This window comes from Hakea prostrata, chromosome 8, assembly GCF_041222555.1.
Source record: "Hakea prostrata isolate BN-2017 chromosome 8, UWA_Hpros_2, whole genome shotgun sequence".
NCBI lineage: Eukaryota > Viridiplantae > Streptophyta > Magnoliopsida > Proteales > Proteaceae > Hakea > Hakea prostrata.
The window spans coordinates 12829266-12851669 of NC_142607.1; the positions used below are offsets into that span (position 1 = coordinate 12829266).

The following is a 22404-nucleotide window of genomic DNA, read 5'->3' on the forward strand; positions in this document are numbered from 1 at the left end:
TCGATCATCTACGGCAAGTCTTAAGAGTGCTTCGCCATGAGAAGCTATACATCAATCTCAAGAAATGCTCCTTTATGCTGCCAAAGGTTGTGTTCCTTGGTTTTATTGTCTCATTACAGGGAGTTGAAGCTGATCCAGAGAAGATAACAAGTATAACAGATTGGGCTACACCAAAGACAATCACTGAGGTTTGTAGTTTTCATGGACTTGCATCGTTTTACAGGAGATTTATTCGGAACTTTAGTGCAGTCATGGCACCTATTACCGAGTGTTTGAAGCAAGGCAAAGGTGAGTTCAAGTGGACAGCAGCGGCAACCAAAGCCTTTCATCTTATCAAGCAAAAGATGACAGAGGCTCCAATACTTCGCCTGCCAGATTTTGACTGTATATTTGAGGTAGCAATAACCTGCTAAAATTTTAACTAGGATGTAACTGTTAAATCCCTGAAGTTGCCCCAAGCAGGATTCAAAGCTGCTGTTGTGATGGCAGGTTGTCTTTCTTCCAATAGGGAAGGTCTTTGAAAATATAACCTAAGGATTAAGGCAGGAAAGGAACTTATACCCATGTCTTGGAGCCAACCTTGGGCATCAGGTAAGATGAAATAAAAGCACAGGGATGTAAGTACTGCTCAAGAGGGGAGAGCAGTAGAATGATATTGACAGTACAAAGAAAAGGAATCGGGAGGGGTTGTGCCATGGGTGAAGAGACTAGAGAGAGGGATCAAATAGAGTAAAGAGTCACCACTTTCATTAGGAATTAAGACCCACACAAAATGCTAATTGACTCCATCACCACCCAAAGAGAAATCGGTCAAAGTGGCAGTTCAAGTATCACCCAGTGGTACAATCCAGGGGCAATATGCAGAGACTTGTAAGGCTGGGCCTAAAGAATTTGGAGCTGTGGTCATGAAAGAAGAGCTTCTCGAGCTTTGACATATCTTGTTGAAAGGCTGCAAGATTTTCCAGAGTAAAGGAATTGTGGTCTGCCCAAAGTCTAGATGGTGCTAGATAGTGCCCTATGGGTTTGGTTTCAGCCGTCACAGGTAAATCTTGAAGGGCGAGGAAGTTCTAACTCTCCCTCTTTTGCCACCACGCATTTGAGAAGTAGCAACTCTAGAGGAGTGGCCATAAAGCATGGTTGTCAAAGTGTCCGCGTAGGCTGCAAGGCGGTTTTTCAACGGCCTTGTTTTGAACTGCTTTGTTAACATGCAGTTTTTTGACCATTTTTTCACCTAATTGCTAATACGTTATCGCCTTGTGCACTTTATTACCGCCTAGACGCCAAAACGGCGCCCTTTTTGACATTTTGTACATAAAATATTTTTTCTTTATTTTTAAAAAAAATCAAATTTTATGCTACAAAGTCGTATACGAACTTAATAGTTAGTCATTTCGGAATCGGGAATCAATGAATCATTAAATGGACAAGACACTTATTTGGCATCACACTATCATAGAGGTAAGTAAACATGTAAAATTACTACTTTCATTTTCATGCTTATAATTTGATATATTTTATAGTCATATGTTATGATGCTTGATGAGGCTTATGTTGTTTTTTGAATAATCTTTCATAATTATGATTCTTGAATGCTTGTTTTTTTTTAAAAGATAAATGTGATTATTGAATGTTTGTTTAGCTTATAATAGAAATTTATCAGCTTAAATGTTGTAGTATTGAAAAAATTTGACCCAACTGCTTTGGTCGCCTTGCCGCCTTGACAACCTTGCCATAAAGAACCCAGCAATTTTCCAGGTGTTCTTGGGTCTGCCACAATGATCACGTTAGAGCTCTGTCCCTGTCATCCCCATAGTTTGATTGTTGGCCTCTTCTTCCACCATACTAATATCTATGGTAGCTATAGGGAAATTCATAGCTCCCCAATGATGGTATAGTATTCATGGCACTCTTTGAGTCTCCTCATTTTCCAAGGTTGCTACACACTTCATCTAGAGATGGGAGCTGGAATACATGACTTGCCCAAAATCTGGACCTTAAGTATTTAATATCCCAATTAGCACTGGCCCTTATTTTAATTGTACTATATATATTTGCTTCATCCTTGGGGTTGGACAGTAGGATGTGTCTATATGATCATACTCTTCCAAAAGACCGATAATTTTGGTATAATACAAGATACCCCGATTCTCTAAATTACCGTGATGACCTTATGGAGGAGTTGATAGAGCTTAGTTGAGTCACTCACATGGTTAATAGTCTTAGAGGCACTGTCCCATACATCCTTGGCTGCCTCCTTTGGTACCAATTGATGTAAACACAAATTCTAGGCTAATCTGTGTCCCCCCCCCCCCCCCCCCAAAAAAAAAAAAAAAAGGTCATAAAATTAGAGTTGTCAGTTTTTGATTTCTAATACATGGGTTCTCTTGAATTAGGCTTAGTGGAACAGAATAGAGAGATGGAAGAAGAATAACAACAAAAAATAATAATAAAAAAAAAAAAATCAGTAGACTCAGAAGTGAGGAGAAGCGTATGGCCAACTCTTGGCAGCGACCAGTGAAAAAATCTCATTAAATTATTCATTCTAGTCCTTTAGAGAGTTTATGTGCATATAAATAAGAAAATAGTAGCACCAAATGGAAACTACTTTCAAACTAGGAAGCTACGTCAAACAAGGACACTGATAGCTCTACCACATCCCCAAGGAGTTCCCACTAGGGGCCGCCTGTAGTAGGGGGCCAAAAACACATAGCCCCCTCCTAGACCATTATTCGTTAGAGGCATGATCAACAAACAGGTGTAGGCTGCATGACGATGCATATGCCTTTTGGATAACAAAAGTGTTTTGTGTGTGGTGCTTCGGGGGACTAGTGGGGGAGAGAAAATATTGCATTTCTTTAGGTGGGTGTTTGCAGAGGCCCCCGCATATATGCAACACATGACAAGCTTGCTCGTCGGCGTGTGCACCGTGACACGGGTGCCCCTGCAATGCATGCACATGGAAATGCAAGAGTGCCTGCGACTTTGCGCACTATGCGGTGTGAGTGCACCCACATCACCACCCAACCTTGATAAGGGACATGCAATCGAGCCAACAATACATGCATGGGACTGGGCAGCCAAATGCTTCAGGGTGCGCAAGGCTGGGCCGGCACATGCACGTTGGGGCACATGGCTGCCTAGCCGCACTCACCACAGTGCACAAGGCTGGGCAGCTGTGCACCCCGTGGCATGCATGGTTGGGCAGCCGCCAGCCGGACAAGTTGTGGTGAGCAAGGCTGGGCCGCCACATGCACCACGACCCAAGTCGCCGCACCGTTGATGCCTCTCAATGGGACAAATGGGACGTCGATGGATTTTTTTCATGTGTCATGGCTCTTCCATGTGTGGACATACTGCCCACGCACACAACAAACCCATGTCTTGGCTGGCCGTCTCTGCTCCCCCACCAAGGGAGACCCCCCCTCTCAAGGTAGTTGTTAAGCATTTGCCACTTTTCTAGAAGGAGACATGACTCACCCAAAATAAAACATAATAAAGTAAAAGGCTAGTAGGCTACAATATTATCCCCTAGTGACTCCCTTTGGACCAAAAGACAGTTTTGAGACTGTTCATCTGGGTCTAGGTAATCAGATTTGGTCATGCTGGTCCAGCCATGATTTGCCATTCCATCAATTTTTTTTGGCCATTGGACCCATACCCTCTCAAAGCCAACATAAAGTAACTCTGACAACACTAAGGAAAACAAGATAACAATCCTATTTGAGCAAAAAACAAAAACATTCTTTGGTCCTGGTTGTGAAATATTTGAAAATCAACCAACATAGCAACATATGTGACTGGAAAAGTTGAGTAACAGAGTAACTTAAATTGTTCACCATAAATGAGTCCGCTTTGCATGTGAATCCCTTTGTCAGGCCTAGGGGATTCCTATGTGGGCCTGCACATAAGCTTTTGCTCTTCATAACTATATATTTGTAGAACCATTGCGAAGCTACAAAAATTTGTTGCTTATAAAGCGCAAACTTGAAGGCTGAAAACACTTGGCTGAAATTATTCTCTAAATTCATTACAGCTGTGGTGTCATTTAAGTTTTGAAAGACTGCAATTTGAACTTTGAACTTTGGTTGTTGGATACAGATTACATTAAAGAAACAGGTTTTAGAAATATATGTTTGGGATTAATTGCGTTTTTCTGCTCTTTATGTAGTGGGAAATGACTTTCCACGAAGTGCTTGGTTGGTTAGCCGAATGGGGATGCTGACTGCAGGGGTTCAATACAAACCACATTGTGAGTTCTGTTCATACATTTTCACATTTACTGCCACTTTTTTTTGGTTTACCATTGATTGTACAAGTGTTACTGTTGTCTTTTTAGGAACCTGTATATTGAGGGAAGCTGAGGGGAGACTTCCAATCTGCTAATATATGCATTCTTTATGTTTATGGTTGATCTTTCCTGAAGGATATTTCTGTTACATTGTGATGTGGAGTTTATAAGGAATCATATATTAAGCATTCAGAGAAAAGGTTTTGCTTGTCTCTGGTGGTTGTATGAGATTGTTACCAACAACCATTCCTAAAATTGCTTGAATATTTCCTGAATACCTTGTTAGATGTGCTTGACTGTGCTTGTCTTTGTGTGGTTTTAACTTCCCAGCCTGTATTGGATGGTAAAATGTTTTTCGGAGACTCTAGGTTTTCACCCCTACTGTCCTACGCACCCTATTCGATTTTGGCTAACCCTACACGAATTAGCCTAAGCCGACTTGCCATTATTTTTAGGTGAATCTGACCAACCAAAAACCCTTATAGGGAGACAATAGGTTTTCACCATTGGTCCCCTACATACCCTAATTGATTTTGGCCAACCCTACCCAAATTAGCCCAAACGACTTGGTTTTATAACAGATGCTGTTCTTGGCCCTCTATGCTGTTGAGGCTATATAATCCCTCGGCCATAATTCATGTAAAAAACTTGCACATAATTCCTTTGCAGAGTTTAAAGGTGTGGAAAAGCAGAAGAAAACTTAATCAACGGAGGGGGAAGAGAATAAGGAAGAGAGTAGGAAACCCGGCTTCTCACTGCAAGGTGTTTAAAAGGATCAATCAGTAACTGAGATTTTGATCGTACAAAAGGGAGAGAATATCATGATAGGCAGCAGACAAAGCTTTTCTTGATAAAAGTTCAAGTACAAATGTACAGTGCTTGACCACTTACAAACTTACATAGAAGACTTGTAATTATACTCAAATAGCTATAGAGAAATGCCTAACCCAGTCCTTTACTAATTCGGTAACTGAAAACAGGACTGGACTTATGTAAGCCTAATTAAAACACTTAAATGACAGTAAAGTAGAAAAAAGGAAATGGAGATACTTAATAATCCTTTATACTAACTATACCCCGCTTGTAGGCTTATAGAAAAAGGTTAACTACAATAAAAAACTCAAAATAGCAATCCTAAGTACTGTGGAACACAACCATGGGCCAAAATAAAGTATTCTGAGACCTCTTTGGTTCAATCGGATAACCTTAACTTCTTCATTGGTTCAATTGTACAACCTTAACTCACAGAGATCAGTATATATTTTCCTTAGTACATCAATGTGCAACTTCATAGTTTATCATTTGGCCTAGATCTCGTCGTTCTTTTGGCTTTGCACGAGATTGGAATTGGATCCTGAGAAATTTTGCCGGTACCTCTATTTGTGACCTTGTGGGTAAGCTTGTCTTTGCCACCACTATTCACCTTCTTTGGTGGGAGCATAACATGCGAAGATGGACCTCCAAATCCCGTTCTAGAGATATGATTTGGAATGCCATCTACTTTGATGTTTCTTCGAGACTTCGTTCTCTCCCCCACCCCCCTGTTGTAGACTCTCCAAGAAATAGGTTGATTGTTAGTTCTTGGAGTCTCTCAGCTTCTTTCATGTCCCCTACTTGATTGGGGCTCTCCCCCCCCCCCTTGTTCCCTTTGTATGTGCTCTTTTGGCTTTTGGTAATTTAATTATTTATTCATCCAAAAAAAAAAGAGTAAAGATTCTGTGTATGATATTTGTGGTAAACTAAAGCTCACAAAAGGCAATGTGGGAGTTACATGCATTGAGAATTTTGGTGAAGACACCAAAACATTGGACCATGTCAACTTATTCTTTTCTTTTAAGTATACTTTACATGGTTTGAGCACAATAATGCAACCCACCTTTCCATGCATAGATGAAGAATTCGCTTGGATTGAGAATCTTGGTAACATTAGGCTCATTTTTTGGGCTCCCAAGATGAGATGAAATACAAGTTAATATTTTGGATATTTCTCGATATCTTGGTAAGATCATGGATTTTACTAAAACTTGGATTTGATTCAACCAAAAGAAAGTGTACCAACTTTTGGAGATCTTGGTCCAACTTAGTTTTTTGCCTCGCCAATTTGGGTTCGAAATTGAGTTCTTGAACCATGCTTCCACACAGAAATGGCATTTGATTTCAATATGTTGATCCTTCTTTTAGCTCTATATCGCTTATTGATTTAGTTCTGTATAGCATTGTCAGTGAAACTTTGGAAGATGACCAAACAAATTTCGTGCTAATGTCCTTTTTGATGATTTCTTTTAGTGGTCAACGAAGGTGGTACAAGCTTTAGTGACTTAAAGAATTGGAGCTGTGCGATTGGCTATGGTTTAGGGTCAACTAGTCCATTGAGCCCATCATTCAATTTTGCCCTTGAATATGCTAGAAGTTCTCAGGTACATGCTTTAGTATTTGCTTTCCCATTTTTCATTCCTTATACTTAACCCATTTGAGCTTTGGCTATGTACTCATTAGATTGAAGGCTATTGAAGTATAGTAATTATTAATAGAGTTTTTTATATGTCACCCACTATAATGGGGGTGAAACTCTAGGTTCCCCATTATAGTGGCTTAAATTACATGTCACCCACTTGCTAAATTACTAGTTACCCACAGTTAGGTTTTGAACCAAGATTTTGTTAAGTGACTTGAGAGATGAACATAATGCCCTTGGGCAGTAAAATAACGTAATTACCCCCATTTAATACCTTTCTATACCCAACCTTAGGTGGGTGACCCATCTTTTTCCTACCCCTCGTTGAAAACCACCCGCCACCTTTGGCAACCACCACACCCCCTCCCATGCTAGTGACCACCGTCCCACCTTCCCCCCTCCTCTGCCGGTGACCTCGCTTTGAATGTTGTATTCAACATCTACAACAAGAAGGTTCATAATCTGTGACAGATCTTTTGGCCCTGAATCGATCTCTTCTTCATAGTGATCCCAGTTCAAGGGCAGTGAAGAAGAAGAAGAACCATGAAAGTGGGGAGTTTTCTCCTTGGTTTGCTTGCCAGACGGCTTTTTCTCGTTCACTGCTGAAGCATGGGTCAATGATCGAAGCGGCTCTCGATGCTTGATTCGGATAAAGTCTTTTAGTTTTACTGTGATTTTGAGAGTGAGCTCTCTTTGACCTAGCCAAAGCTTTAGTTTCCATTGGAAAAACTCGCAAGCTTCTGTTAGGACCCTAGGATGAGGCCATGTGGAGGAGAGAGAGAGAGAATTAGGGTTAGTTGAGGGTCTATAAATAGAGGGACAAGTGAGTGGAGAGGGTATAGAATGTTTTATGAGAGTTCTTGGGCAGCCGTAGCCCGTAGGCTGAGGGACACCTTTAGGTGTGGGGGTAACTGGCACCATTAAAACCAGAGTTTATTTTGTTAATTTCTTGCATTTTAGTATTGATTTTCTAAGATATTAGTAGGGTTATCTCAGCTTCCCAAAATTAAAAAAAAAAGGAGAAAAAAAAAAAAAAAAGGGGGGGGGGGGGGGGGGGGGGGGGGGGGGGGGGGGGGGGGGGGGGAAAAGTACAACGCAAGTGTATATATGTCGTAACAAGTAATATAATGATAAAAGATCATCCCTCAAGACTATAGATTAAGTACCAAATTAATTATACCAATTTTATTTGAACAAATAATAAGGAAGATAATTATTCTAGACTATATTGCAAATTGAAAGTTAAATTGAGATTATTAATTACTAAAGACCTAGGGGTCAGATTTCACCATAACTAAGCATTCCCACCCTTTTCTCCCTCTTTATAATTTGAGAAATATTTTCTGATTGATAGTCGAGATTCCTTTCCTATCTATTAGTCTCCCGAGTACTAATAGAAACCCAAGCAACCCACTATATCAGTGGGTTACAACAACCGAGAAATCAAAATCGGGATCCAGAACAACTACACAAACCATGTAAGATATCCATCCACATGTAACATGGCACCCAATGAACTAAACACAAAACCCCTCCAGCATTATGATTAACAAACAGTTGATTAGTGGCCAATTAATCAAAAGCATGAAGAATAGAAGTAAAAACTCAATCAAGGGAAACAATATCAAAATTATATTGATGAAGTCAAGAGTGGGAATTCAAAGATAGGCTACATCTGATCCCTAGAAAAACTAAATTAGTTCAACTAGAAACTAAAAACATTACGAGGAGTTCAAGAACATTGAAAGAAGATCAAGAAAAACTATCCCAAGATCAGACCCAAACCAACCACGCCACCCCCCCCCAAAGCCCAAACGCCCCCCCTCCAGTTATCCCTTAGATTAATTAAACTCGAGTTTGAATCAAACCGAGTTCTTATCGACTTAACCAAGGAGTGTTTTGACGTATGAATCGGACTAACTTAGAGATCTCCAATGGATAATCCCACCGTTGGATTTGAAGCCAAGAGGTCGTGAAGCTCTCCTCCAAAAATCAGCTTGATCGGACACCATATGACATCCGATGAAGATCTTGATCAAAACTGGGCAGAGACACTCAAAATGGGGATACTTATATCCTTCTTATTTGAATTGGATTTTCTTCCTCTTTTCCCTTCTTTGATCAAATCCTAAATAGGAAATAAAACGAAAGCAGCAAGGACATATGTTTTTGACTTGATGTAGGACTCTTGCAATAATACGGATTGATTGATAATTCCTACATGTAAAGTAATAAATCTGATTAGAATTTGTTAGGAAATATATAAAATCACCAAAATTATAGAAATTAAAGGAAAGGGTGCAACATATTCATTTTCATATTATATTAGGGTAAATTGATATAAAACAATTGTAAATACATGGAAATATAATAAATTAATCATATAAAATAATATGTATGAAATCAACTTATCAGTAATTATGTCATTTTATTGCCCAAGGGCAGTAGGGGGGGGTCCACACCAAACGAAACGGGGGTGAAAAACAAACAGTGGGGGAGGGTAGTTGTGGAGGGGGGGGGGGGGGGAGTTAAGGCCCCCAGGGAGGGGGGCGGGGGGTGCCCCCCCCCTATAGTGGGTAACATGTAAAAAACTCTTATTAATATTATTTGAGGAAGTAAAATAACATGTAGAATGTTAAAAGCAACCATCATAGTTATCGTGATATATAGGCAATCCTAGGTACTGAGACAAAAATTTGAGCAACACAAATGCATCAAACCTTGACCATTATGTTCACCATCAAAACTTCAGCTGATATTTCTATTTTAAGCTTTTGATTGTGAAATGATCCCATTAGTTTTAGATTGTGCATTATTCGTCAGTCGATTTTAAATTCTGGACACTATGTTTTTGGGCTATGACCCACTAGATCTGTAAGCTTAGAAGAAGCTATTTTTATGTTCACTCTGTTTATTCTCCATTATGGTGCTGTTACATGAATGACATTAGGTGGCAAAAGAATATACATATGCTTCCAATAATTGTGTTGCACAGTTTGCCTACACATAATTGGTGTACTTACCTGAGTTCAGTTTTTAGCATACAAAGGGACATTTGTGCTTTCAATAATCATGTTGTATTCATACATTTTTTTGTTTATTATGAAAAAGTTTGAGATTTCTGTCCTAATTAAAACTGAAATGGCTGAAACTGCATTAAAATATGGTCCAGTTCGATGGAGAACAATATCATTGGAGATCCCTCAACTCGCATGCCATCTCTTTTCTTCTAATGGTGATATGGTGAACCAAAGTATGCTCTTGGCATAATTTTGAAGATGCTGTTATGGTGGTGATTTGTTTCATTGATCGAAGTCGAATATATACAGACTTGGAAAGTTTCCAAAATCTTGTCATTGTTCAGGGATGATGCCAATATGGAAATCTCATTCCAAGAGAAAAGTTGAAACGAAAAAGATATCTCAAGCTAATGAATTGCCCCAACGTTATTATTCCCCTTGCTATTGTTCGTTACCCCTAGATTGTATATCCAAAACAATGAAATCTCTGAATGTATGTTTTATTTATTTTGTATCGAGAGTTTATTTAATTTCATTAAATGTTTAGTACCAAGGAAAAACAATTCCATTGCATATAAAGCTCGTCATGCCTAAGTTAAATATTCAACTAGTTGGAATCTAGAGATTGCAAGAGAACAAGAGAGGAAGTGAAAGGTATGGTTAGAAGGTTGAAGAAAGGGAAGCGAAGGAAAATGGAAAAAACTGTGGTAGAATGTTGTGCATTGTAGATTGTTTTCCTTCATGCTTGTTTTGCTTCACTAACATAATACATGTAATTAGTAATTACATACAAGTTCCTAGCATGGAAAAAAATTTGAGGGAAACTCAAATTTCGACCATGTGAAAATGGGAAACTTAGGTGGAAAGCTGGGAAATTTCGTGGAAACTTAGAAATTTTTCCTGCAAGTTTTAATAGGTTTTAGGAAGTATTTTGGGGTGAGACTTTGCGTTTAAGTTAATTAGAGTATAAAGAACACATTAGCACATGCATTTTGCTAAAAAAGTCAATATAGATATGTAATTCAAAGTACATAACATCAATGTAGAGTTGTCCGAGAAGATTACTATAAAGTTAACTACTTAAGTACATACATTTAATATATAACTTCTAAGTTCAAAACTTCAAAAACAATGTAACTAACAATGAAAATGAAAGGGAAGTGCAACTCACTAACTCAGTGCCAAGAGGAGTGCTTTGGTGGATCCATCCTGTGACTCAAGTAGTATTGTGCCTATAACAACCTCTCCTTTGACCAACGGACATAGACATCCCTTGACATGTTATGCCTATGGTTGTTGAGGTAATCGACAACTGTAGCTCTATAGGTGTGGTCATCAACATACATAAGATATCTAGTTTGAGAGAATACGCAGTTCAGATAGGAAAGTCTTGATGGAGGGGGTATTAGTGGTGGTTCCACTTTGAAGATTTGCTCCACGAATGTCTGTACCCCATAGTTAGTATCCACATAAGTTGCACCCCTGTGCACATATTGTCTTCCTGTCAGGCACTGGATAATACATCCTAGTCTGTCTCTCTAGTGTATGTCCCTTATAATTCTGAGGAAACCCATGACCATAAGGTGTATGACCATAAGCCCAAGAAGAAGAAGCAACACTCTTCATACCACTCTCGTATGAGTGGGGATTTGTTGTTGCTGGTATTCATTATTTGGCTGTGGAGCCTCTCGACTCATCTAGACTCATAGATCCCATGGTGCTTGCCAAGCTACCCACATCCATGGGATGGTAAGACCTGTACGATGAGGTATCATCCTCATATCCATGTCTATGCTGCTTCCCTTTCCCCTTCCGGCTGTAGGTGGAAGTATAACCTCAAGATGCTGCTTCACCATGATCGGCATCCTTGGTAGCGTGGCTGAAGTGACTTCTCCCCCGTGAACCTCAGTGGCCCTCCTTGTCCTTGACTCTCAACTGAGGTTGTTTCTGGCTCTGGCTCTGGTGGTGTTGGTGGTCTCGCATCGATCAGTCGAATCATGGTCATTAGGTCCATCATCATTATCACTCTCACTGTCATCCCCACTACTAGGTCCAACATCATTGTCATCATCATTGTCATTATTCTGTGCCTGAGTAGTGAGTGGCTGAGTAACATCATCATCACCATCTGACGACACAATATTATCCTCATTGACACTGGATGCACCTGGGTGTGGTACAAAGGGACGGGTAGACTCAATGTAAACTCTCCCATTTGTCGCCAAGAACTCGTCCACATTATCTACCATCTCTCATGCAACATGATAGCCGGGTTGACCTCTTGAATAGAGGGTTCTCCTTCATCATCATCATCAATGGCTTTGATCTCAACCAACTCAATCTTGTCCCCATTACCTCCATCTTGACCTTTCTCAATGTGCTCCTCTCTTAACCTTATATTATAGTGCACATATACAAGATCTTCTAGCCACTTCACCCCCAATCAATTCTACTCTTAAAATGTATCAAGTTGAATGTGCTTCAGTTACGCCTACACCCGGTGGCAAAAGATGTATAAGAGAGCACGTTTAACTACAAGATGAATCAAGCACTCTAAGTCTAACCTGTATTGTAGCCACCACTCAGCTGCAAGAAACATACCCAACCTAATTAAGAAGACTAAAAATTAATTGTATGAAAAACTAAAATTGAGTATATAAGACTTGGACTAAGTGACTAACTAGGAGTGGTTGGTCTCTCGAGCCTAAATAGCCATCAAGCTATTGAAGCTACCAATGGCATCTCTAAAAGCCTTAAACTACGATAAATTATTACAATGTTAGTATAAAAAATAAGTAATTATTTTAAGTACTAGTCATCTGACAAGTCACAATCTTACCTTGTTATTAATTAATGCTTGTTTCGTCAATCCAGTTCCAACCTTTCCACTACTTGATGGATTGCCTGGATCAAGTTTGTCCTCATCCCAAGTTCTTTATAGTAGTGTTATATGGGATTCAAATAATAGGCTATCAAACAAACCAACAAATGAGAAACTTTTCAGGCTCTTCCATTTGCGATTGGATTGGTAAGCTAGTTTACTATGCCTCTATTCATTATCTTTGGTGGGAGTGAAATCTTCGGAGATGGACTTCCAAACCCCGCTCTACAAACATGATTTGGAATGCTATCTATTTTGATGTATCTTCTAGACTGTTAGCTACTCCCCATCCCCCTGTTGTTGGATACCTCAAGGAACAACTCAGTGTTGTCTCCTGGGGTCTTAGCTCTTCTTTTCGGTCTTCCTCTTAAAGACCTTACAAATGAGATGGTAAGAAACTACACAACAACATAATAAGTATTAAGTAATCACTTGGAAAATTTAATTCAACTTATCAACTCACCAACCCACTGCAATGAATGTTGCAACTGCCTGTCCCATCTCTCTTGGATGATATCAAGGAATTTTTGATTGCCCTTAGGATATACCTTCCCAACCATCTCCTTCATCATCTCCACTGCAGCCCATATATGTGATAAAATTGGTTTTCTTTGTTGATCTACCAACTTCAAGATTGAAACTAAGGGTCTAGAAGCTTCACACACACTTTCAGATTTTCCCAGAAGTGATCATTAGATATGGTGGCTAGTGCAGCTCTCCCTGCCGGTGAATCTGATTGGGGCCAATCGAACCACTTTTTGATGCAAACATCGCATGTAATTGGTTTTTTTTCTTCTAAAAACACTTCAAGGCAATCCAATTTGTAGCAAATTTGGTGACCCCAGGCAAGCCAAGTCACCACCACATATCCTCATCAACATATCCAATGCATATCCATGGTTATATAAGAATGTGGTCACATGTCAAGCCCGCTAAACAACCTTCTTCACAATTTTAATTTGCTCCAATGTCCTTCAGCATCAAATCAATACAGTGTGCCGCAGAAGGAGTCCAAATATAACTGGGATTCTCTATCAACTTCATCCCAACCTTCTTGAAGTTGGAACCATTATCTCTCACAATCTGCACCATGTGCTCAACTCCAACCTCTTTCGCCACACTCTTCAACAACCTATATATGTATTTCACATCCTTCTTGTGACTGGATGCTTCAACAAACTTGAGGAACACCGTCCTCCCATCACAATTCAACATAAAATTGTTGATAGACTGTCTAGTTGGACCACTCCAACCATCACACATCACTGTCACCCCATAGTGCCTCCACATCGGCTTAAGACCATCAATATAGGTCTTGAAGTCTTCTTTATGCCGTGGAAGATATACATTATATATCTCATATGGGGTTGGCCCAACCACCCCATGTCCAACACCACTGATCTCATCCACCATTGTCTTATAATAAGGCCCCTGTGCAGCGTGCACAGGAACACTATGACACAATGCCCACTTAGAGAAGGCCATCCCCACCTTCTTCTTCATATCACCCCACAAATGTTGCAATTTCTTCTATTTTGTTCGTGGCCTCTTAAACAAGTCAGGATCAGTGCATAGTCTCTGGACATCCGAATTTGTGGCACTGGGTCTAGGTGCAACAATTTAGCGCTAGGTCAGGGCTGCGGGGCCCATGGGAGGGGAGTTGACTTTCTGATACTGTGGCTTGTGTCCTCTTGTTCTCATCGAGTCTATGAGACTTTTTATTCATCCTCAATACTCTGTTCATCTCTGACTTTGGAGATGATGCATCAAGGTTTGGCTCATTTGGACCATGTCTTGCTCTCCTAGCTCCTCATCTGAGCATGCTGCAACTCATCCCTCTTTGCCCTCTTCTCTTGCCCTCATCTCACATATTTTGCCATTGTCACTTTAACTTCATAAGGGACATTGCGACATCCAAGCACATTGCGGTCCCCTCCCATTAGATGGACCGTCAGTTGAGTAGCTTCACTTGATCCAATCTTTTTCAAACAATATTTACACTCTGACTTCTTCTTGTCATCCATTAGAGGCCTACCATGCTGCCAAACTATGTTTGACATAATAGTTTCTAACTCAAAAGTGAGTGCCTAATACAACATGCATAATAATCATCGTTAAAACACAAACCCACCACTCTAATTTTAGCCTTAAGACCCTAAACACACATTACTTATAAACTAAGGTATTCACAAACATTGGGAATTTATTTCCTAATTAAAATTTTTTTTATAATTAAAATATTATTTATAATAATTATTAAATACATGAAAAATCAGAAAACATAGTAGAACACTTGAAAAATCATATTCAATCAATTACATTTGTAAATCTACCTACTAGAGACAACATATAATAATTTCAAATCAGTTCAACATCATTTGAGCATGAAACAAACAAAAAAAATGAAAATTTTTATGTATTTTTTTAAAATAAAAAAAATAAAAAAATAGTAGAACATGTCAAAGATCAAATCCAACAACATACATATGTAATTTACCTACTAGAGACCATGGAAAAAAATTTCAAAACAATCCAATACCATTTGACCATGAAAGAAAGGCAAAAGTAAAAAAATATGGAGGAAACCTTAGGTTACCTTGCAACAAAGCTTGAAAACCCTTGAAATAATCCATCAAGAAGGGCCGAAATCAACAAAGGAGTCCTTAAAAGTGTTTGAAATGATTCAAAAGAATGCAAAAATGGTTGAAACTTAGGGGAAAATGGGGGGGGGGGGAACTCGACTTCCGCCTCTGTATCGCGCTTGAAACTCTGCAAGCATGTGAATAAAAGGAATTTAAAGAAATGAACCAGCTGGTCCAGCCGGTTCGAACATATTTCGACCTGGTTGGGGAATTTTTGCAGTTTCGAGTTCCCTCATGGTTTTGTTTCGACTTCCCAGAAATGCAAAATTTCGAGGGTTTTGATCAAATTTTTGTTTCGAAAAAAAACAGAAAAAGGCACCTCCAATACATAACTCTAAGTCTCTAAGTGAACTAATCTATTTTTTAGTGTAAAGTTGTGTAGTCTGCACCATCCATATGCATATTGTGCCATGTGCAGGATTATGTGATATTCTGACTCTAGGATAGTTAGGAAATGGTCTGGTTCATCACATGTTAGATTTCAGCCTCAATTTATTTACTTTGCCATCATCCCATGTTTGTCTGTTCCTTAGTCCTGAAATTTTGAATTCTTTTCCCAGTTAGCAACCTCTATTTTGGGTAAATTTCCATGGGTCAGTCGATGTGTGAGATCAGAAAACTTTTTCTTCTTGTAGTAAAACAAATTAACAAGCTTACTGGATGTTGCCAACAGGGATCTCCCATTCCACAAGGTTATGGTGCTTGCCATTAGGACCCAAGTTGTATCCCTATGCTATGGTACCTACTATTCTACTAAGACAGTATTATGATTTGAGGAGCAAGTCAGACAGTCAGACACTACTTGGCATTAGGACCCAAGTTGTATCCCTATGCAGTGTGGCATGTCTGGTTTCCACATCAAGTCATCTCTAGTGATGTGCTGTTTGTACTTAGGGAATGTTGATGAAAGAATTCTCTCTAGACTTAATAATGTGTCCAGAATGCTTTTGCAACTTTGAATGAGCATTATTCTTAGGCATTTGCGCTGATAGATAATTCTCATGCTAGCTTTGAGATACAAGATGGTGGTGAATTTATGCATTTTTAAGCACTAATATAATGTTTTTTGTTGTATAATCGCAGATGATTGCTTCATTCTATCAACATTTTGTGGTTCAAAGACGGGTACACTTTTCTGCCTTCTCTATAATACATATACCAAGTAGACTTCTCTTCCAATTTGTCCAATCCCTATGTGTGTATTTTAGCATCTTCAACTTTGTTAGGGTTAACCAGTTTGCTCTTTGAAAACATTTTCCAGAGCCATGTAGTCATTATCATTGCTGGTTTGAACACTTAAGGAGCATGTAATCCCTGTTATTTCCTTCTTCTCAGAAAATAAAATAATGAAAATATATAGATGTGAGATGTTTTGACATCAATTGAAATAACTGAGATTGAATTTGATTTGAGACCTTGCTTTTGATTGAGCATTGTTATGGGTTACTGATACATTGATAGTTCATTCCTCTGAAATTTGGTTTATTTCTTTGGTCTGGAATTCTTGACTGCAGTTGTTTTTCTGAAACCTGGTGTCAGGTGGATTTAATCCCCATCAATAGCCTACCCTGACTACGACTCATAATGTACATGAAATAACTACCATCTTCTGTATACATAGTTGCTATTTGATTTCTTTCACTAAGACTGTATGTAAAATAAGATATAAAATTAGTCAAGAACATATATATGTTAATAGTTTGATCCTTCCAATCCATATGATAAGAAATGATTAAAAAAGAAAAAGGCAAACCTGGTGCTGAAGGCTTCTGCTCAAGCTGAGTTTAGTTTTTTTTTTCCCCTTCTCTCTCTCTTTTGGTTGGGGGTGGGGGGAGGGGTGCATCTCCCTAAGCAGCCTTACCACAGCAATTTTTGCTGAGAGTCTGTTTCAATGCCTTGGCCTTAGGCTACAACTGTGTACACCCGCCATTGCACGAAGGAATTTGCCCATTTTCCCGAGTCTCTAAATTGGGTTTTTAGTGCCTTGCTGGTTCAAATGTTGCTTCTTTTTTTATTCTGATGCCTGTGTCCATATTCATATAACAGATTGTCTGAGGTCCTAAGCCAGACAGTGTTTTTATCAGAGGGTCTTTATGGTAAGGTAACACTTGGTCATTGTTTTTGGACAGTGGAGCTTCTTTAGCTTCTTTGATGTTTGCCATGGGTCCTTGAAGGGTGTGTTGTCTTTCTGTTTTAAATGATTTACGCCTGGATTCATGTAGCTGAGCTTCAAAGGCCCTAAACTTATTTTGACATCTTGTTACCCTTAAATTAAGCTACTTTTGTAAGTCCAATTCTTTTTTTCTTTTGGAAGAATACACTTCCAATTCTTTTGTTTCTACTGTCTCCCCGAGGTTGAATTTCTGCTGGTGGCGAATCCAGCTTGCTTTTCTGATTCTTCTTTTGCACCCATGTGGTTGAACATACCTGACAATCTGGTGGATTGGTCCTACCTATCAGGTGAAGAATCCATTTGAAGAAGATGAAATAGTTGGAATCACAAACTATATTGATTTCGGGTTTGAGTTGGAGTCAAGGTAAATGGACACACTAAGTGGTGAAATGAATTGCTAATTTAAAACCATTGTATTTAATCATGATTCCTGAGTTCTGCTTGATCATATTCTGAAGCATTGGTGGAGCTGAGTCATCAAATAGTGCACAAAATGCCACCTTTCAGATAGCTGCATCTTGGCAAGCAAATAAGAACTTACTGGTGAAGGTAACTTTTTTCTTCCTTCTGATTTTGAGTGATTGATCAATCTTTTGGTTAAAGCATCGCTAAGATCATGAGTAGTTACAAAATATTTCTAGCCAAGAGTAAATTGATTGTTGATCACACGACTTAGTTTCATTGTTTTTGCCACCCACTTTAGCTAGCCAGAGCTTATTGTTACGGTGGTTTAGAAGTGGTCTACAGTTATAGTGGATACCCTAGATTTTGAGTTGTTATGTTCTGTTGAGGTTGCGTGCCCCACGCCCTCTGCTTGAGTACCTCTTTTCTCTGTCTGGGATCCATGTAACTGACCCCATTAAGTTGGGAAAAGGCTATGATGTTGTTGCCGAACATAATGCCTGCTAATCTTGACTCTGGTGTGGATTAACACTGACATTGTTTCATATCTGCAGGGAAAGTTGGGTCCCATTAGCTCATCAATCGGTTTGGCATTCAAGTCATGGTGGAAGCCTTCCTTCACAGTCAGCATTTCGGGTACATTTAATTGTTTTTCTAATGGCTCATTGAATGGTGCTTTTTAATATTTGGTATATTAATTTTGGTACTGTTACCTCATTCTTACCTTTAAACAATGAGAAAGAGTGGTATTGTCTTATTGTTTCCACCCGGTTTAAGATGGTTTTTGATTTCTTGGTTATACTGTTGGTGCAAGTCTGCTAGCTTCTCTTCATCATGTGTGTTTAAACAAAATTTGGAATTAGTGATACATTTTGATTTTTCTAGCATACTAGATGGACACTTTAGCATTAATTTCTCAGTGATGCATCTGATTTATGATTAAGATCTCCATTGCTCTCCAGAAAGTTGCCAGAATTGGGTTGACATTTTAATGGAAAAGCTTAGCTTGCAGTAGACACTTGCAACTTGCAAACTGAACTGCACTTTAAAGATTTGAAATGTACTAACCACAGATATTGCATTTCTGCAGCTGTTAGAGATCGTAGGTTAGCGAAGACTGCATTTGGAATTGGACTGCGTATTGAGGATCTTCGAGAAGCCAGGTTCAATTCAATCCTTCTCCTAGACAAAAAACTCGGAAAAAAAGAAAAGAAAAAGAAAAAGAACTAAAGAAAGAGAATATATATGTATACACACACACACTAGTAAACTTCCACATGCATATGTACGTGTAGCCATATATGTGGGTTCAAAGAAAATATCAGATAGAGGAGGTGAGAAATATCTCATATATATAACTTGGTAATTAATTCGTTTTCAGATTTCTGTACAAAATTACTAATAGATTTCATAATACTTTGTCTATAATTCAAGAGAGTTCGAACGTTTGGTAAAACTTGTCAAAATTAGGTTGAGCCAGCTCTCAACCAGATAAACCCATCCCAAGTCATACTTGTAAATAACCATTAGTTGTTGTTGCATATATCATAAAGCAAATAATATTTCGAGCTATGATGTGAAGTAGTGAATAAAAGTGAAAAAAAGTTAACACAAAGAAATGTCTTAATTGTGATGTTTAAAATTGCTAATCATGTGAGATGCTTTATGAGAGTTTCATTTCATTTTCTCTCCTTGATGAATTAGAACTACTTTGTTTATTCGCACATTATGCATGATTGATAACAATAAATAATCATATGATTGATGACAATAAATAATCATACAAAATCCGCATGGATACTTGGGAATTGTTTTGGCTATTGTCATTTTCTCTAATTATGTTTCTCTGGTTTTTTCTTTAATTATTATATTTTTTTTAAAGAATAAATTTGAGATACTTGAGGCAATTGGAATACTACTAATATAAAAAGAAAAATTCAGGTATAAGTTGTTTTCTAATTTCATAACAATATGAACTAAATTAGACTATTTACTTTTTGTCAGTTAATGATTATCCAAATCCTTCAATTACAATTTTTTGTATATATATGGCTTTTGACATTTTTTTATTTATTATGAATTACAATTTGGAAGTAAATTAAAGTTATAATTTTGCAATTGTTGTGGATTAAATTTGTATTGTCATTATTGTGGTATTAGGTTAATTTGATAAAAGGATTCTAATAAATTTAGACAGTTTGGTTGTGTTTGCGAATATTTCTAATTTTGGTTGAAATCAGGTATTATTTTTTTTTCTTTTCCATTGTAATGTGCAAGTAAGTTATCATATCTCCTATAATTGAGGAGGGAGAGAATAACTAATTAGTTAAGTTAAACATAATAACAATAAATGGAAAAAAAAACATATTAAAAAGCATTTTTAGGGGTTATAAAAATTAACTGATATAGAAGAAAGAAAGTGGCTATCAAGTAATTATGTATTATTGAAAATGGAGTTGCAATTAATATGGATTATTATACTATGAAGCAAAATTACGGTTTTGGGTATTATTTATTATTGTATGCAAATTGAATGATTAAGAACTTTAAATAAATAGAACTGTTGCCATTTCTCTTGAGTTCAGCTTTTATCATGGTAGTATGATATAGATTTTCTTGTCATATTTTGGCAACTTTCTTGACATGTCAGTGTTTCTCTGTGTGTTCTGTTCCACATTTTCTCACTGTAATGACAGATTGAATTAGTTGACAGTTTTTTTTTTTTTTTTTGGTTAGCTGTTGTTGGCAGTTCAAGTTGTGTATGCTGAGGAATATTTACTGCATTTCAACATTTTTAGCTCAGTCATAGTAGAGCCTACTGACAGACAATTTATATTCTTCAATGTAGTTATGAGAGAGCTGATCCAAATTATGTAATGTTGACACCAAACAAGGAGCACTTGGCACAAGGTATTGTCTGGAAAATGGGGAAAAGGCCAATGCTACAAGCAGATGTAAACTCTGGGAATTTTGACAATTTACCAAGGGAACTGAGACCCCTTGGAAGAATTTTATGAATGTCTATTTTCTTCTAAATTTTCCCAAGCTGGTTGGCACAAGGTATTATCTGGAAAATGGAGAAGACGCAAATGCTACAAGCAGATTACACTGAATTTTGATGACTTACCTAGAGAACTGAGACCCCCGAGAAGAATTTTATAAACTTATATAATCTTTTCAGTTTCTCCAAAGCCGGCTACAGGTCTCCTGTGAAACATTTACTGGTGAATTGTGGACCATTCTGAGTTTTTAGTGTTGGAGCCTTCATCTATAATTCAGTAACTGGGAGATTGGAATAATCTGATGATGAATTTGTGTCATACATAAGCTCTCTTTTTTGTGGGTTGGGGGGGTTAAACGGGAATGATATAAGCAATGACCTAGAAGTATTTATTTTGTCACTGGACACTAATAAATTTGTTTGGCTGTTGTAAGAATCAGCCCATGTTATGTCTTCTACATGTTTTGGTGGGTCGTCTGTTGCCCTCACAAGCTTGTCAAGATTGATATATCCTCCCCAAGTTTGTATTACACAGTTCTTGAATGTAACCCTGACATTCACTCATGATTGTATTCTATGCATGCTATTTGTGCACTTGTCATTATGCACAAAATCACAATTCTTCTCTTTGGCCTCACTAGAGAAGCTATTCACAACCACCGGGTGGTTGCCATCTTCTCTCTTTGCACCAGGTGGCTCCATCTTCCCTATTTTATCTTGCATGATACTGAATGTTATGTCTGGTTACCAGAAGCAGTTATAACTTATAAGTGCAAACAATTGGTTTGCATTTTCTTGGCTCATGGGGTCATGTTAAGGTACGATTCAGCTATGAAACCATGGCGAGTTGGATTGAAATGAATGAGGAACAAGGCTTTAAAACTAGGAAACAGCTGCCAGATTGGATCGAAATTTTGCAGAATTAGTTCCAGTACCCTAAAACTGGGAAGTCACTGATGCTGGTCTTTCTTGGCATGAACTGACCGATTCTCGAAATAATGGTGCAAGGTTTCTAGACTTCTAGTAGATTCTGTTGTGCATGTATTAACTATGAACCCTGTTCCTAATTGGGAGTCTAGTTTCAAAAATTTCTTAAGAAGGAAGATTTTGTTTTTATATTGGACATGTGTTGAACACCCAACTACGTAGATTGAAATGTTTCTGTTCTACAGACTCATGGTTTGTATATTTTGGAGAGTATGATAGATGCCTACGCGATTGGTGCATAATATCAACAATGGTTTTAGGTTTTCAGCTTTTTGCGTGTAGGCATTGGATTAATGTTTTGGTCCATTCAAACCATAATTCAGATCGGTTATTTACCTAGACTGAATCCAATATCAATTTCTAGGTATAACTAGGGTGATTAGAGTTTGGATCACCTCCTCGTTAGGGAAGCACATACAGATCTCTAGACGTTTCTTTACCATACCTAAGTATTGATAAAATAATTTACAGATCTCTCTAGATGTTTCTTTACCAGATCTCTAGACGTTTCTTTACCATATCTAAGTATTGATAAAATAATTTAGACGTAAGATT

General features: G+C 38.2%; 1 protein-coding gene across 1 annotated transcript in view; it reads left to right on the forward strand.

Annotated features, from left to right (window-relative positions):
- Nucleotides 1–22086, forward strand: part of LOC149007007 (uncharacterized) — a 29123-nt gene extending 7037 nt beyond the window's left edge. Inside the window, exons 7-14 of the mRNA XM_089164905.1 lie at nt 4169–4249; nt 6575–6705; nt 16370–16411; nt 17747–17823; nt 17918–18008; nt 18416–18497; nt 18952–19024; nt 20710–22086. Of these exons, the coding sequence (XP_089021031.1) occupies nt 4169–4249; nt 6575–6705; nt 16370–16411; nt 17747–17823; nt 17918–18008; nt 18416–18497; nt 18952–19024; nt 20710–20878 (746 nt within the window). The 3' untranslated portion in view covers nt 20879–22086. The remainder of the gene's footprint in view (nt 1–4168; nt 4250–6574; nt 6706–16369; nt 16412–17746; nt 17824–17917; nt 18009–18415; nt 18498–18951; nt 19025–20709) is intronic.
- Nucleotides 22087–22404: the final 318 nt, after the last annotated feature.